The sequence below is a fragment of the Diuraphis noxia genome, unplaced genomic scaffold (genome assembly GCF_037042655.1).
Source record: "Diuraphis noxia isolate RWA-SAM2 unplaced genomic scaffold, SU_Dnox_SAM2 contig0003, whole genome shotgun sequence".
Classification (NCBI taxonomy): Eukaryota; Metazoa; Arthropoda; class Insecta; order Hemiptera; family Aphididae; genus Diuraphis; species Diuraphis noxia.
Window position 1 is genome coordinate 72,068,153 of NW_028301713.1, and position 17,452 is coordinate 72,085,604.

The 17,452-nt window shown below is 25.6% G+C and overlaps 1 protein-coding gene across 2 annotated transcripts in view; it reads left to right on the plus strand.

Annotated features, from left to right (window-relative positions):
• The window catches only part of LOC107167932 (uncharacterized), a 166,709-nt gene that overhangs the window by 111,505 nt on the left and 37,752 nt on the right, over window positions 1-17,452 (plus strand). For both annotated transcript variants that reach the window (XM_089223808.1, XM_089223809.1), the window contains exons 2-3: window positions 5,832-6,008; window positions 9,891-10,061. In XM_089223808.1, coding sequence (XP_089079934.1) covers window positions 5,832-6,008; window positions 9,891-10,061 — 348 coding nt within the window. The remainder of the gene's footprint in view (window positions 1-5,831; window positions 6,009-9,890; window positions 10,062-17,452) is intronic.

Genomic DNA, 17,452 nt, shown 5'->3' on the forward strand with positions numbered 1-17,452 from the left:
TAAGATAATAAGCTAAAAAAAAGAAAAATACTATTTCGTCGCATAAATATTTTCTTTTGAGAATATTAAGGGATGGTAAACGCTGCTCATTCAAAAATGTCGTTACCAGTGACCTTTGAAAAATCCGTAGTTTTATGTTCACTTTAGATTTCATTACTTAGTCTATACAGTGCACGTTAAATATTTAACACCGTATCTCGAACACTCTGTATACACCCCCATTCACGCGACTCTACAACGACATTATTATATCACGTGCCAGCCAAACATACTAGGTAGTACTGCTGATGATTCGCTTACCGCAACTTTACGGTAAATTCACTCTGTAGTCTAGACGGTGGGAAATGAATGTTAATGACTAACCTTATTATCGTTCTTCGTACTTGAGTAAGTCAAACCATCATGAATTAACATTGGGAAAAGGGCCACAGAGGTTTGAAAGAGAATCGAAACAACAATATAACACTATAAAAAAACACACCCTCAGAACTTCTAGCTAAATGACATAATAGATGCAAGTCAGTTTAGTCATCCACCTCTTGGATATTTCATCTGAAAACAACGTTTGTTTTGGTTGCAAAGACCAACGAGAGACGATATAAGTCGAGTTTATGGATTGTATAATATATATATATACAATAAGTAAATTACGATCTATTTTATGTTAGAAACCTTGTAATTTCAAATAATAATAAAGTTTTTTAACCCTAGATTACTAACCTTATTTATTTGCCTTTATTTCTAACCATTCGTCAATATGACGAATACTATAAATATTATGAACATTTAACCATTTTTAATTGTTTTTTTCAATGAATCAAAAATATAATTTATAAAAACACAATAATTAAACTTTTGGATAACTTTATTGTAAATAATATTAGTAAAAAAAACGTTTTTCCTCATTTTTAAAATGTAAAATCGTTAAACATAAATTATAACTCTATAAAGGTATAAAATAATTATATAAGAGTAGGTAATACCAAGGCTGGGCAAGTTAATGATTTTTTTTAACTCAGTTAAGTTAAGTTAATATGCACCAATTACAAAAAGTTAAAAGTTAAAAGTTAATTTAATAATAGGTTAACTCAGTTAAGTTAAAAGTTAATACACATTTTTTTTAAACTTTTTATTAAGTTAAAAAAAAGTTAATTTTTTTTTTACACATACTTTCTTTTTTTACAAACCCTGAAACCCAAAACTAATTTTTATGACTATATAACAAATGTTTATGCTTTATACAGTATATTATTGTATTTCATTGAAGTTTTCATTTCTAAAAAAAGAACAGTAATTACCTATATATAACAAGTAATAAATACCTAAAAATAATGAATTAATATTATTTAATCAAGCCTTGTAAACAGATACTATTTGTGAGTGATTCAAAATAATTAAATATCTATTTCTACTTCAATATTAGTTGTTACTTAGTACTTACCTTATGCAAATGTCCTTATATATTGATTTAAATTGTTGAATAGGATGAGTAAGTATATTCAATTATTATATTTTAATTATAAACGTGCATACTGTTTATGACGTTCGTGTACAACCACAAGTTCACAACTGAATACTGATAAAATGTCAGGCCCACATCAGTACATCACACAAAATCAAAATATCGATAATTGGTTTTTGTTTATTTTTAGACTTGTTGGATTTATTTTTTCCCGAAATGACGACTTTGGTCGTCGATAACACTAATATACCCGCATGATATAGGTATAGCCATAATGCCATATAATATAGTCATAAAGGGACAATATTATGTCTATATTATATTTATTGTAACTTGATATAATTAATTTAATAATATAAAACCTTTTATTATAAATTATTTTCTGATGTATACCACTATACAGGGTGTTCCTTTAGAGTACAGAGTGATTAGAAAAATATAAAATTTTTTAAAATTAACTTAACTTATTCCATAAAATGAAAATCAACTCGTTAATTTCACGTTAATTAAAAAATAAATTTAATAAGTTAATAGTTAAGTTAATGAATATCCAAAAGTAACTAGTTAAGTTAAAAAGTTAAGATAAAATTAACTTTTTAACTTAACTTTAACTTTTTAACTCGTTAATGCCCAGCCTTGGGTAATACACAGGTTATTTAGCATTACAAATTGGACAAGTTACTATTTGATGTTCTCCACAAATATGTTTTTTACATGTTGCACATTGAGTTTTTGTCATTCGCCTTTTTTTATAGTTACAAAAAGTGCAATGTAATTCTTACACAATCAACGGCTGAACAGTCACTAGTCAAGCTAGATCGCTAAACGTTATCGGGATAGATATAGGACATAATATATGAGAGATACAAGGAGGGTTTAATGATATTAGATAAAATGCCTAAAAATAGCAACAATAAAATTATCAGTGTTCGTCGAATCGACGAATAGTTAGCGATCTAGGGTTAAAAATATTTTATAAGAACATTTTTAAATAAGGGCATGTTAAAATCTAATTATTTTTTTTATTGTATTTATTTTAATAATATGTGATGTATAAACTATAAATTACTATAATTTACCTAACGAAGATATTGATATTTAAAATTTTTTTGAAAAATCAGCCTTTTGACTTAAATAAGTATTTTTACCATATAAATTTTTCTGAAAATCAAACTTACAAATTGGCTATATTGAATATTTCGAAAAAAAAATTTATCAATTTTTAAGTTTTTTTTTTCAGTATTAAAAAATAAAAAATGTATTCTAAAAATGTAGCGCAAGTGTCTATGGATTATATTTAAAATAAATGTTTAAAAAATATTGATTAGAACAAAAGTTATTTCATTTGTCAGAATGTCAGATCTCTTTGGGACACCCTGTATATATATATATATATATATATATATATATATATACATACACTCAATACTGATATAAGTGCATTACATTTTTTACCGTCTGCATGTGTAAAATAATTTATTTTTAATCAGAAAAACAAAAAGACGTTTAAAAATAATCAATATTAACGTACCGTGCATAGCGTCATTCCTACCACGATTTTATAACATAAATATTGTAAAATATGACGAAGTGTTCAAAAATAAAAAGATTTAACTAATTTTTTTGTTCTTAAAATTACGTATTATCCACTTGTAGGTGCATACATATTATAACTGCAGTGTAATAAATATTTTCACAAAAGTAATTTCAATAGGATATCAAAATTTTAATTTAAAATAGGTATCACAATTACTTTGTAATTAGTGTTATATATTCTAATTCCAAGAAATTATACATCAGGTCCATTTCCTCAGCGCCTTCACCTTTGAATTTAGAGTTGAAACCCATACCAATCGTTTGCATCTCGTTTTTACCTGTTTGTACCTCTAATAACATCGTTTGTATCTCAAATTATTCCAAATTCTAAGACGGGGATGCTACGGAAATGACCACCCCACCTCGGGAATTTTTTTTTGCAAATTTTACAATGGATAAAAAAATCTAAATTGAAATAGAAAATATTGAATATAAAACTTTGGTTGATATAAAATATAAAAAATATATTTTCACTCAAAAATATTAATTGAATAAAACAGTCTTAATTTCTATAAAAATTATAATTTACTTAAAAAATATTAATTTAATTTTTTTTTATTCAATTTATATTTTTATATTTTATATCAACCAAAGTTTTATATTCAATATTTTTTTATTTTAACTTAGATTTTTTTAGCCGAGCTAAAAATATTATTTAACCAAAAAATATTTATTGAATAAAACAACTTTGATAATAGTTGTTGTTTTTTATTGCTAATATACATTGATGACCACAACACATATTCAGCTTTAATCACCCATTCCTTATGTCATATTAAATAATATTAATTTCTCTATCAGTTAAGATTAGATTTGGTCACATAGGCGGTATTATACAAAAATGTCCGAGGAAAAATTTCCACGGTAAATATGTCGGAAAAAGAATGTCCGCGGTGAAAATGTCCGAAACCGAAAAGTTGATTGATCGTTATATAATAAAATGGGAACACCCTGTATCACATTAGTTATTCATTTCAAAAAAAAAACCCTGTATGGCTGTACATTTTCTATACTATGACTGTGAATACCTAAAGATATTTATAACTACCTACCTAATTTGTGATTAACATCATGTAACGGTTATTACGATAAGATTATCGAGACAATTTTGTTACAACGTATTATACGTAGGTAACACCTAATTAATACATTTTTTTTTTATATTATTATAGTCAATGCTGTAAATACGCATTTAGTTCTACTATTATTACTGTGCATAATATTATATTTAACCTGTACATATTTTATCCTATTTTTGATCAAAATTTAAAAAAGTATGTGAGGAGTACAACAATAATGAAAAAAGTATTGACAACTTTTTAAAATGTTTATCATTGGCGTTTATAAATTTTAATTAGGTAATATGTGTTTGCGTAAATTATATGATTTTTTTTTTGACAATGTTACCATGGACATTTTTGTTTTTGGACAATTTTACCACTGACATTTTTTTCCGGACATTTTTAACGTGGACATTTTTTCCTCGGTCATTTTACCTAGATTCATAGGTATGTGCTGACTTTAATTACAGATATAGCTTACACAATAAAGTAGCCAAATATAATTTAAACTAGGTATCAAAATTATTATTTATTTGATACACGAATAGACTGTTTTATTGTTACTTCAGTAATATAATAATAAATGTATTTCACATTGATAAAATTTAACATACCCCCTTTTATTTATTTATCGATTTTTAAAATTCTAAGTTACTGTCAGGGACGGATTGGGCCATCGGGAAATCGGGAAATTCCAGATGGGCCGCGTGCTAACTAGTTGACGGGGCCGCTGCATGCGTTACCAAACTACGACTGTAACCTGTCGCAAATTAAATTTTAAAATTTATAGATTTTCATAAATACGATTTTAAATTTTATTCATATCAATTATTGCAAACTAGAAAGCAATAAGTCAATAACCAAAATATGAATAATAAATATTACCAAAGTCTATGACGCATAATATTATTATATTAATTATTATATTGTATAACAGGATAAATTTAACAAAAACTGAATAATAATTTAAAGTTATAGCAATAATTCTAATCAAAAATAAAACAATCTCCGTGAACAGTAAATCTACAAATAATCTGATATTCCGTCTTCGTTTTGTCGCCTGTCAGCGGGTAACGACGACGAATTTTAACAATGCAAGTCGGCATGGAACTGTAGTCTGAACAATAAAAGTGTTTTTATTTTAAATTTAGATTATTTATAATATTGTAATAAGTAGTATCGAATTGATATAATTATAAATATACATATTAGTTTACCATCTAAACATGGGGCCGCTAAAAAGTTATTTTCCCGGGCCGGTCCAAAATTCCAATCCGTCATTACCTATCAGACTTTGAATAAATTATTTGTATTGCATACAATTATAGAATAAACCTCTTAATAATTTTTTTTTATATATAATATTATATTTAATGATAATAATAATAATGAAAATATGAAATGATTGATGATAACTGTAAGTCTATAAGCCTAAACAATATATTTTTTTAGTTCGCCAGCTTTGGCAAATCCACATTTTGATTTTTTCGATTTTAACAAACTCATGTTTAAAGACCGTAAGTATTTTAAAAGAGAGACGAAGTTTAAATTGAAATAATTAAAATTATTTTCGTTTGAACAACCTACCACCTTCTTTAATTCTCGCTGTATGTGCGTCACTGTTGTATCGTATTTGTATATATTTGATAATTACTTACAGGCACTTTGCGAATTAAGTAAGTACAGTTGTTATAATACGTATTTGTTTTCAGTGAGAATGCACGTGTTACACGAATTAAATTGGACAAAATTAGTATACGAACCGCTGCACAAGTTTGAGACACAGATCATATCAACGAAAAACATACAAGGATACGACAGCAAGAATACGGAACAGTGGTCATTAACAGGCGCGCTTTTATACTCGGTCACAGTTATTACAACAATCGGTAAGCGTATACGAACATTAAATGTGTTTCTTGATCGTATATTTTATAAATTATAATTGGTATTTTTAGTATTATTATTCGTTATCGTTACGGAAAAACGATTTTAAATTAAATTAGAAACTGAAAGCTGCACAGACCGCCACGTAGTATGCATTTGATACATCATGGTGAGACGTCTCGAACTTTAATTTTGAATCGATCGTTTTGTGAACTTTATTGTTTAATGCTTTTGATTGAAATTATTTCTATTTATATAAAACAAAGATTGTTTTAAATTTTTCAGTCAAAGTCTATTGCTTAGCTAAGTAAGTTTTGTGTGATCAAAATTTCCCTTTTAAATAAGGAATAAACGAATTATAATGTTTGTAATTACGTATAGAGATGTATTTCAGTAGTTTAAATAAATTACCAAGATAAACAATTAATATTTTAAGGAAATAACATAAATAATTATCAGAATTATGTCATTCAATCACCTAAGTTATACAATTTATAAAATAAAGCAATCAAATTATCAAGCAGCTCTCAGAAATAATAATTATAAATTTAAAATATATAATAATTAATAAGTATTATAGTTATAATATAGCTATTTACAATGATGCAGATACGTTTATTTTATTCATAGAAAAAAAGAGAGGCACAAAATTTAATTTATTTTAATGTTTTTAACTTTTTAAATTATATAATTCTATCTACATTTTATATCGTTTAATGTTTCTAAACTAAAACATTGAACATTATAAAAATATAATGTACTGTAATTAACTTAGTATGTTCAGATTTCCCTAAAATAAATGCGATTAAGATGAACATATTAATATTTAATTGGCTCGTTAATTTATATTATAATAAATAATATTAATGTGTTAATGTGTCGCAATACTTTTTTCGTAACCCATTAATAATACATTTTAGATGCTTTTGTAACTTTGGTTTGAATAGAAAGTATATGCAGTATTATCTAATTTGATTAATTAAGTAGATATGAAGACAAAAAATGATTTGAAAAAATAAAGACAACTTGTAATACTTTATAAGCCACTGTTTTGTATTAACTGCAACAAAGGGGCGTTTGTAATTTAATTAAAAACAATAAAATATTAATAATGCAACTTAAGATTTTTAACGATATTGAATAAAAAATGACATGGTATAATACTAATATAAATAGTGATGAAACAATCAATTATTTAATTCATCCGAATTACAAGATAACCTACTAAACTTCTTACAAAAGATACCTAAAATAAAATATTTCTATAACACTATATACTATTATATTACGATACTTCTATTGTTATCTTAATAATATACAATTTTTATATAACTTATAAGGAGTAAGAATATGATAATTTTAATTTAATACATAAAATGAACGACCAGATATTAATATATAAAGGGTTTAAGTATCTTATCCTCGTCGTTTCCACTGAAATTAATTTAGCAAATAACTGCAAACTATAAATGATAATATATTCATATCATTAAATATAGTTACTAATAAACTCTTTAGTATAGTTCTATAAAAATAAAAATAATATAATATTTACAAAAGCATTAAGTCTTTAAAAATGGCTTAAAAAAAAAACATCGTGCAATTAAAGGAAATGTAGGTAGGTACATAAATAAAATAAAACAATTTAATATGACAACGAATTCGAAAATGATAAACTTTCAAAGTATTTCCTAAATTGAATAAAAACTTCATCCATAAAATCTAAAGGTTGTTTACTTTTAAACATATGTCTTAATTTTTTCATCGCTTATTTTAATGTTTAAATAGTTATTGAAACTATATAAAAGATAAATACATAAATGTTGTGTTTATCTTTATCCACCTTATAAATTCAACTTCTTGACATGAAAAGAAAACTATTTGTTATCAAATAAAACTCAACATAACACAAAAGAACATGCAAAAAACCCAAACATATAGAAAGACCATACCAAAATATTAAAAACACAAAATATATGTGTTCTCAATTATTTCACATACCACTTCACTGATTTTATAATAACTGTAAATATACATTTATTTATCTACATTATTATTCCTATTTATTGAGTTGTCAAGCGCATTACGTGATTTTACCGTCCACGATACATTTACACTGTTCTACTTGTCTTATCTTCTAGTCTAGTACCTATGTGGTCATAATTTACTATTCAAAATAATTATTATAACAGTAAACATTTGATATCAATTTAAAAAAAATACCAAATATTTAAATATCAAATAATATTTTGTATCATAATTAGGTATATTCTAACATTTTTTAATTTATTTAACGATTACAATAATTTAAATTTCATATTCCAAAATAGAATATTTTTTTAATGAATTAGATATTTGACGATTTAATTTCAAACGATAAGTCTATAAGTTATGAATTAATGATAAGATATTTGACGTTTTTATAAGTGGAGTACCAACATTTTGAGTGGTACATAATATGTGCTATAATACTCTGATTATATACATTTCAAATTCTTAAACTACGTGTGTAATAAATGTCTTGTTTAAAATTGGATTTTCACCACATCAAAGTTATTAGAAAAATATTTTACCTCGGAATATGAAATTAAAAATCCTTTTTCCGAGGAAAAATTATTGCAATTAACCATAGATTATTATTATTTTACCTACTTATATTAAATATTATTGAGACTAAAATTCGCTTTTTAAGCATTTGTTATGTTTCTTTATTTTTCAACTAAATGAAATATTTTCTATTAGATTCTGATAATTGTTTTATCTTTTTGTTGATAAAGATACGTTTGACATGATAAGAGTTGGTTGTATTTTTATTTAAAACCGTTTTTTTTATATTAAAATATAAATGGAAACAAATTTCGAATGTTGTTTATGAACTTTCCATAAATTACCTTTCTATAAATTACCTTTCTATAAATTACCTTTCTATAAATTACCTTTCTTACGCTCCAAAAATATTCATCAATAGAGATTATAGCTTAACATTAAGCATTCATAAATAAATAGATGAGTTTTACGTTCAATACTAATTACAATTCTCAAAAATATTAATATTTATTAGTGCTAAAATAATGATAGTTTGGAAGGAAAATTTAAATTGGAAAGTAATTATTTGAATTATTACTTTTAATCAAATGTTTAAGGAATTTGTAAAGATTAAAAATAGCACTTTATTTCTTACCAATAAAATAATCCATAAAAAAGGTGTTTAAATGTTTGGAATAATTCATTCATTTACATTTTTTCCCATTATAGTAATTAATATTATTTTTTAAAAACTAAATCTTGAAAATTTGTTCGATTGTATACAAACATAATATTATTATGTTTGTGATATAATGTTTAGAATACCGAGTGATTAATTTTACAGTAAACATGCAGAATCTCTGTATGTAGTTAAATTAATGATTTTAAAAATATTTTTTTTTATGTAATTATTTATATGTCATTATACTCTTAATTTCTTAATGATTGTAAATAAGCGATAAAATTGGTTTATTTGAATAATTTGGATTTATTGGATTATAATTTGGAATTATTATGTATTTATAACACAGAATTACTTTCGTTTAATTACTTTTTTTTAAATAAAAAAAAACTTTTTTTCAAAAAAATTTTTATAATAAGAAAGTTATGTGTACAAAACATTTTCTAGATGATGGGTGTTTACTGCTATACTTACATTTTTATGTGAAATTGTGAAATACGTATCTCGATGATAAAGATATAGTAGTGCAAGAATCAATATTGAACATTGTTTTTTATTTAATTTTTCAAAATATTATGTTAACCTGAATGGTTTATAAAACGTAGTTGTCTCTAAAATTCTTTTAATCGATTTTTTATGAGTATATTTATTCATATAACGAGTGTATTTTTTTCAGGATACGGCAATTTGGCACCAAAAACACCAGAAGGCAAAATCGTTACTATGATCTACGCGTTATTCGGCGTACCGCTAATGTTGCTGTGCATATCCAATCTGGGGTCCCTATTGGCCGGCACTTTTCAGTTTGCGTACTCCCATTCGTGCTGTTTCTCCAAGAGGAAATCGGGTAAGGGAAAAATTGCATTTAAAAAAAAATTATAATAAAAAAAAAAGTTCCATTCGTTATATAGGGTCTAAAACGTAATATTATCATATTATCTGCGACGTACACCTCTATATACACGTTTAGTATATTGTGCTTGATTCTACAAAAATCACGGATATCACGTATGGGTATAATGAAATTCCGCTTCGACTTGATTGAATACCGAGACGGTTTTATATAACTTTGTACATGCCCACACGCACACACATATTATGTTATATGATTATGCACACATACGTGTGTAACACGTATATTATATAGGTATACGATTTGTGTTCATTATCAACTGTAATATCGTTAATGGGTTTTCATCTTTTAGCTCCTCCCCCCGCGAAAATCGAGCAAAGTTTTTTTTTTCTGTGTAAATGCCGCACAAGTATATTATTATATTATACCAAACCCATATAGGTGTGTAGTAGGTGAATGTGAAAATCTAATTTCGAGACTAAAACATATTTTTCCTCTAGATAATATTACTCTGACCTTTTCGCGTTCCCGTACACTGTATTATAATATAATAATATATAACTAGGTACTGCTTTATGGAAGATTACTTAAAGAAAATTTCATGGTAGGTACGCCAAAGGTTTTTTTTTATGACTATATAGGTATACTTGTGTGTGTGTGTTTGTTCAAAATATTATGCAAATTAATATTCTATTGTTAACACAAGGTATTAAATAACCTGAACGAAAAAATGGCTCGTCTAAAATATATTATCTCAGTGTATAATGGACTGAGGTATTTTTTCTGAGTCGATGACGAACCCATAATATTCCATACCCATAGCGTGGTGATATTTATTTACCATGATTGGATATCAACGCAAACCTAACACAAAATAAAATTTTTCTCCAAAGGAAATTTTTCTAAATTGTATTGTTGATACTGTTCTTTTTACTACTTCAAGTGAAATTTATTATCACCAATAAATAGTAATGTGAAATCACAGAAATTTAACAATCAAAAAATTTGTAATCAGGCATTTTTGAAATTTAAAAATTTAATTTTACTTTTTATTTTTAATAAAAACCTTAGATTTTTACTTAAAGTGTGTAAAAATTAGAAATTTCATTAGATTTTTAAAAATATTATATAGCATTAAAAATACATATGCTATAAACGTTTTATTAATTTAAATATTCTGCTTTTAAACATAACTAATAACTACGGAGGTAATAAGATTTAATTTTCCGGTAGTATAGCATTTACAGTACTACTATTTTATCACAAAAAAATAAACAAACATTTTTCTAGGTAATTTCTCTTGGAACATTTCTTCTTGAATAATCTGTCATGTATTCATTATTTTTATATCAAATTTGTCTGGCATTTAAACTTAAAGATCGATATGCCAGATATTAAGGTATTGAAGGTTAATCGAGGGTTAATTATGAAAACAGTGGCGTTCAAATGTATTGGTGGATGAAGACCTTTTTTAATGTTTAATACCTGGTAACCTCCCTCTATGACCGCCACTGTTTGAATATATTACAATACGTGTTTGTCATTCGGTTACACATCAAAATTACAACAATCAATTGTATTTCATTCAGTACTTCATGTAACCGTTATTTTGCTTTATTATTATTTTTATTTTTCAACCTAAGCATTCTATCGAGATTCTAAGAATTTAAAAACAGTCAGTACCATAAAAAAAAAACTCTAAAGATTAGGTTAATGTTGTTTACTTAGGGTCAGATGAAATGTTTTACGAAGTTGAAAACATTTTAATCTATTCAACTTTGTCTGAGTTTGATTTGGATTTCATAAAAAAAATCTTTGAAAAACACTTTTATAAATAATTATAATTCTGTTGCGTAGTAGTATTAATAAACTTATCAATGAAGTGCTTGTTTAAATAATGAAATTCAAAGTTTTCTTTGTGAGCTTTGTAAATAATTATTTATAGAAGTTTGGTTTGAGTTGCATAGTTTACAATAGTATTTTAACTGAACAAATAAATATTTTACAACTACTATAGAACTAAAGTATTTATTTTTTATTCTTCGTAGAAATTAAATTACCAAGTTCCTATAGTTATGGAAATTTCGATAAATATTTAAAAAGTACTAATGCAGTTTTGTTCTTAATGTAAGGTCAATGATAAATCATCGTATTCTAAAAATATATTTAGATAACAATACATTTAAGTTCCGTTTATTTCATTACTTTCTAACGAGATAATGAATAACAATATCATTCTACACATCAAAATTGACAAATATTTCGGAAGTAGGCTTATTATTTTTACGACAATAATAAAATTCTATGAAAGGTACTTACTACAATATTCACCCTTAAACACTGTTAAGTGATAAAAATATAGAACTTTATCAAACGCTTTATTTAACAATAAGCAATGTTTTTTTTTTTTATTAATTAACCCGTGGCAACATAGACCATTAGATGTGGGGAAGGTACTGTAGGCTTTTGGGTTGAGTAGGCTTTTGGGTTGAGTAGGTTTGTTGGTACACGTGTATGGTTTTTGGCAGAATTTGAACTGGCCAGAAAGCGATGCCGCCCATGACCAGGATTTGAATCAATGACGGTGCGCGTCGCAACCAACGCCTAAATCCACCAGGCCACTACATCCATTAATCCTCATACAATTAGCCGTATTGAGAGTTTGATTGGTGTCGTCTCTTTAGAGCTTGTCAATTGTCAATTTGGTGCATATCAATAGACGTGGAAAGTATATAAAATGTTTCAAGTTTTAATTCTGTGAAGCTGTAAAATATAACATTGAGCGTTGACCAAATAAATTTGAGGTTTTGGCGAGACAAAATATTTCCTCTTTTGGTTAGCGTTATCACCTGTGTTTCAGTCGTAAATTTGAATAGAAATCTTAGTGGTGAGTAATTGTGGAATGAAAATTTCTGGCAAAGCGCCACTTCAAAAGGCACGCAAAAATTAGACGATAAAAAAAAACAAACAAAAGTTTTCGGCAGCGCATAAATAATTAATCCAATTAGGACGACAGTATTCGTCTACCACGATACCAGTAACACTAACCATGATTTATATACATTTCGATTTCTATAGTTTATTAGCCCTTTTTTTCTTTTGGAAGACACCTGGTAATTTTTTACTATAAAAAGTTTATTATCTCTGCCCACCCAAGTTGTGTATTTCAATCTTCTAGTGGCTTCATAATAAAATAAATAATCTTATTCTGAAAATTATGAGGTGTTGACAAATATATATATATATATATATATATAAATAAAAGTTACTCCCTCGCTGCTGTTTGAAAACTGAATTATTTTTTTAGTATAATAAAATTCATTTCACTTTGTGCAATAAATAACGTCGTGCGAAGAGTATCTGTCAAGTCTCAGTTTTTTACTATTATTTTTATTTATGCTAAAACGTTCAACTCTTATTTGCTCTTAATATAGCTATTTTTTTTATTTTTTTTTCTAAGGATATAAAGATGTGTATATTATGCATAAACCCAAAATTGTAATGTAATTTTTTATGCAAAACAAAATATAATTAGGTACCAACAAACTGTCTATGATATTTTTTATTTTGTTCAGTCAAATATAAGTTATAGATTCTGTTAAGAGGACGCTACACCCGCATACGTTGTCTCCGTCTTACAAGTGCGTAATATAGCAAATTTTATGCTCAGCAGATCACGTTTAGCTCCGTTAGTTTAAAATTTAGAGTAAATTGGCCTCTTACAAAAATTAAAGGTAACATTATTATCGAGGGCATGACGTAGGCTTTTTATTATATTTTAATTTTAAAGTGAGTTATGTGTATTTTAAGATATACAAACAATTTAAAATTTTAAAATACACATAACTCACTTTAAAATTAAAATATAATAAAAATCCTACGTCATGCCCTCGATAATAATGTTACCTTTAATTTTTGTAAGAAGTCAATTTACTCTAAATGTTAAACTAACGGAGCTAAACGTGATGTGCTGAGCATAAAATTTGCTATGTTACGCACTTGTAAGACGGAGACAACGTATGCGGGTGTAGCGTCCTCTTAAGTTTACCGTATAACATAAATGTTATTTAATATTTTACTAAATAAAAAACAAATATAAGTACTATGCTATATTTTAAGTTTTATGTAGTTCAAACAAATATTCTACAGCTCGGTTGCCTTATATTTTATGATTATTTTGTTGATATAGTTTTTAAACTAATAATAAATCAAAAATTATCTATACTTAAAAGTGATATTTTATACTATTTAATCGAAAATTTATTACACTCAGATATTCTATTGAAATTATGATATTGCATGTGATTATTTATACAATGTTATCTTAGAAATGAATCGTAATAGGATGTAATTATTATGATTGTAGTCAGCTGTTAAATATGATATGTACCTACTAGTTTAAAATACATTTAACAAAATACTTAGGAAGGACAAAAAATACTTTATATTAATATAAACAGTAAATACTATTACATTTAATATAATATTGTTAAGCAACCAAAACCATACGTCTTTTCACGTCATAATACTACTCAGGTATTATGGCTATACACGGCTGGACCTAATAAAATGTAAATGATTAATATGTAGAGTTATTAAGATCGACTGCATTTTTTAATTTCTCTTGGTACATATTTTAATATTTTTACTCATAATCCTATCCACGAAAACTTTTTTTCGATAACATATTAGCTTCAAACTAAATCAAAATCGTTGGATTAATATTATTTATAATTTATTATAAATTACGCCACAAGACATAATATTATTAAATCAATAGAAAATGTATATAAACTATAAATAGTTAAGTAGTATAAGAGTGATCTGAAGTGATCAAATTGTTATAACTATATAAAACATAAGCAAAGAAAAAAGTTTACCCATTAAAATGTTTTGATTGTTTTAATGAAAAGGTGTTGTAAAATAAAGTTATCGACTTATGGTTTTATAGAAGCTTAAAATTTGAAAATGTGAATATACATATAAAAAATAATATATAAAATTGTATACAAGTATACAACTACCTAACTATTTGATTTTAATATTAACTTTTCATCATGTTTTTTTTTTTAATTATTTTAATAAACGTTTAAAAATCATTAAATTTTTTTCAATAAGCGATTTAAGTAAATTTCAAACTAAAATAATTTTAAAGATCTATGAATTTATACTCTGATATCATATAAAAAATGCATTCATTGCTCTTCTCAAAAACTAAAATATAGAAGTTTATATGATGTAATATTCATAATAATAATATTTGTGACAAATATTCTTGGAAAATTATTTTGAGTGGTCTTTAAGAGTTTTCCTATTTATAGGTTATAAGTTTATCATAAAAAACCTAATCAATAAATAACAAAAGGTTCATTATTTAGTGAAAATAGTTTAAATTAAAGTTTTTATTAATTTTAAATTTTGGTAACTCATACTTTGGTTGCCTCGGTTATTAACCATTTTTAATCATATAGATTTTATTTTATTTTTAAAAGCTTTTGGGGTTTAGAGTGCAATGTTTTTCTCCAATTTTTTTAATACAAATTAAGTGAAAACTGGGATACGTCACACCTTTCCTGAAAATGTTAATCTTTCATGTTTCATGTACGCAGTTAAGTACTTAAATAAGAATCGATGAATTTATAATTCATTCGAATTAACCTTCAATAATTACTTCTATGTATTATTCACAGCCATGGCACTGAGTCATCTTTTTTCCATATCCTCTAACTTCTTGATTCCTCTTCTTCATCACGCAAACGTAATTTTTCCTCTCCACCGTTCACAGTGTATTATCAGCCAATAAAAAATTACTAGCCAATTATTCTCAACTAGGTATAACTCTAACAGTTTAACTACTATATATTTGATCTGATATCCTTGAATATTTGGTTTTACATAATATTAGTCAAGGTCATAGTTTGTCATAGTCCTAAACTAATTCTAAGTTGTTAATATGATACTTACAGAGTTAAAATAATAATGACTGTTTGAATAGTTTTTAAGCACTGATTTGCGTTGTAACAAATTCCCTGTATACTTAATATAAACATCACACTTTATGAAGTTTAAATCAATACAAAATAATATAACAGCCTACGCATTTTATTTTCATAAAACATAATGAATGTCTTTAAAAGTTTTTTTCTCAAAAATATTTGTAGTCAAAGAACATTGTTGCTGATTTCTGAACAACATTATTGTCATTATTATTTTTATCCCATTAAATAATAATAACGACAATAGTACAACTCCAATATATATATGAAGGCACCTTTGATGCGTTTAGTTTATTTTTCAATGACGACTTAAATCATTTTTTTGTCTTCAGTGGTTTATACTTACATCGTCTACAACATAATAACGTGTTTAACTTAAATGTTTTTTATCCCAAGAATGTTCATTCATGATTAACCATGATCTTTGGGTTGCAATACCATTTGCAGTACATAACTATATAATACCACATACCTTCGCATTTATATTCTATATACTGTTTGCTGTCTACTAGAAAAAAATAAACTTTGTAACTTAATTTATTACAATATTATCAAATTTTATTACTATTGGACCATCTGCAATTGCCAATTAGATTCAATTCGAATACTTTTATCAAGATTTGAGTATTTTGTGCGCGTTCGTTGTAGCGTTTTTGATTATGCTAATTTAATTTTTGTTTTCTCATAATCATTTTATTTTCATTAAAATAATATCTCAATATGTTCACTATACACAATGTAAGTATAAAAAGTTTGAATAAAATCTATTTCTTCGGTGATCCTACGATATTGTTTTCTAAATCAAATTTAAACAATTCTCATCTCACAATGATTATTTTATAAAAACACAATACCTAAGTAATGAAATACAAAAAAATCATATTAAGTTATAAAACTATATATAATCAGTGACGTAATTATGGGAGGGGGATACGAAAATATATTATTCCTCGGAGGCCCCTTTTCTTAAATAACCATCATCATGAAATTCCCATAAACACTTGGCTGTAGAAGATTTTAAAATTTTAAAATAAGAAATAAAAATTCATTGACATTATCATAGTTGAGATTTTATTTTTTAACTAGTTTAAAACAACGATACCTCTCAACAATTATAATATATGACAAGAAAATTGTATGGCTCATAATTTTTTAAACATTTTTTATTGAAAATTACGAAAAAGACAATCTATACACATATTTTTTACAATAAGTCATTGCGATAACGATAATATATAATATAAAAAATTAAATGAGTCACTTGATTGGGGAAACCACTCACTGTAATGCCTCTTGAAAAAATTTCTTATATTGAATTATTTTTGTATTGTACGGCTCATAGCTAAAACATAATTTTGTAAACTTATATTATACCATCATTCACCTCAT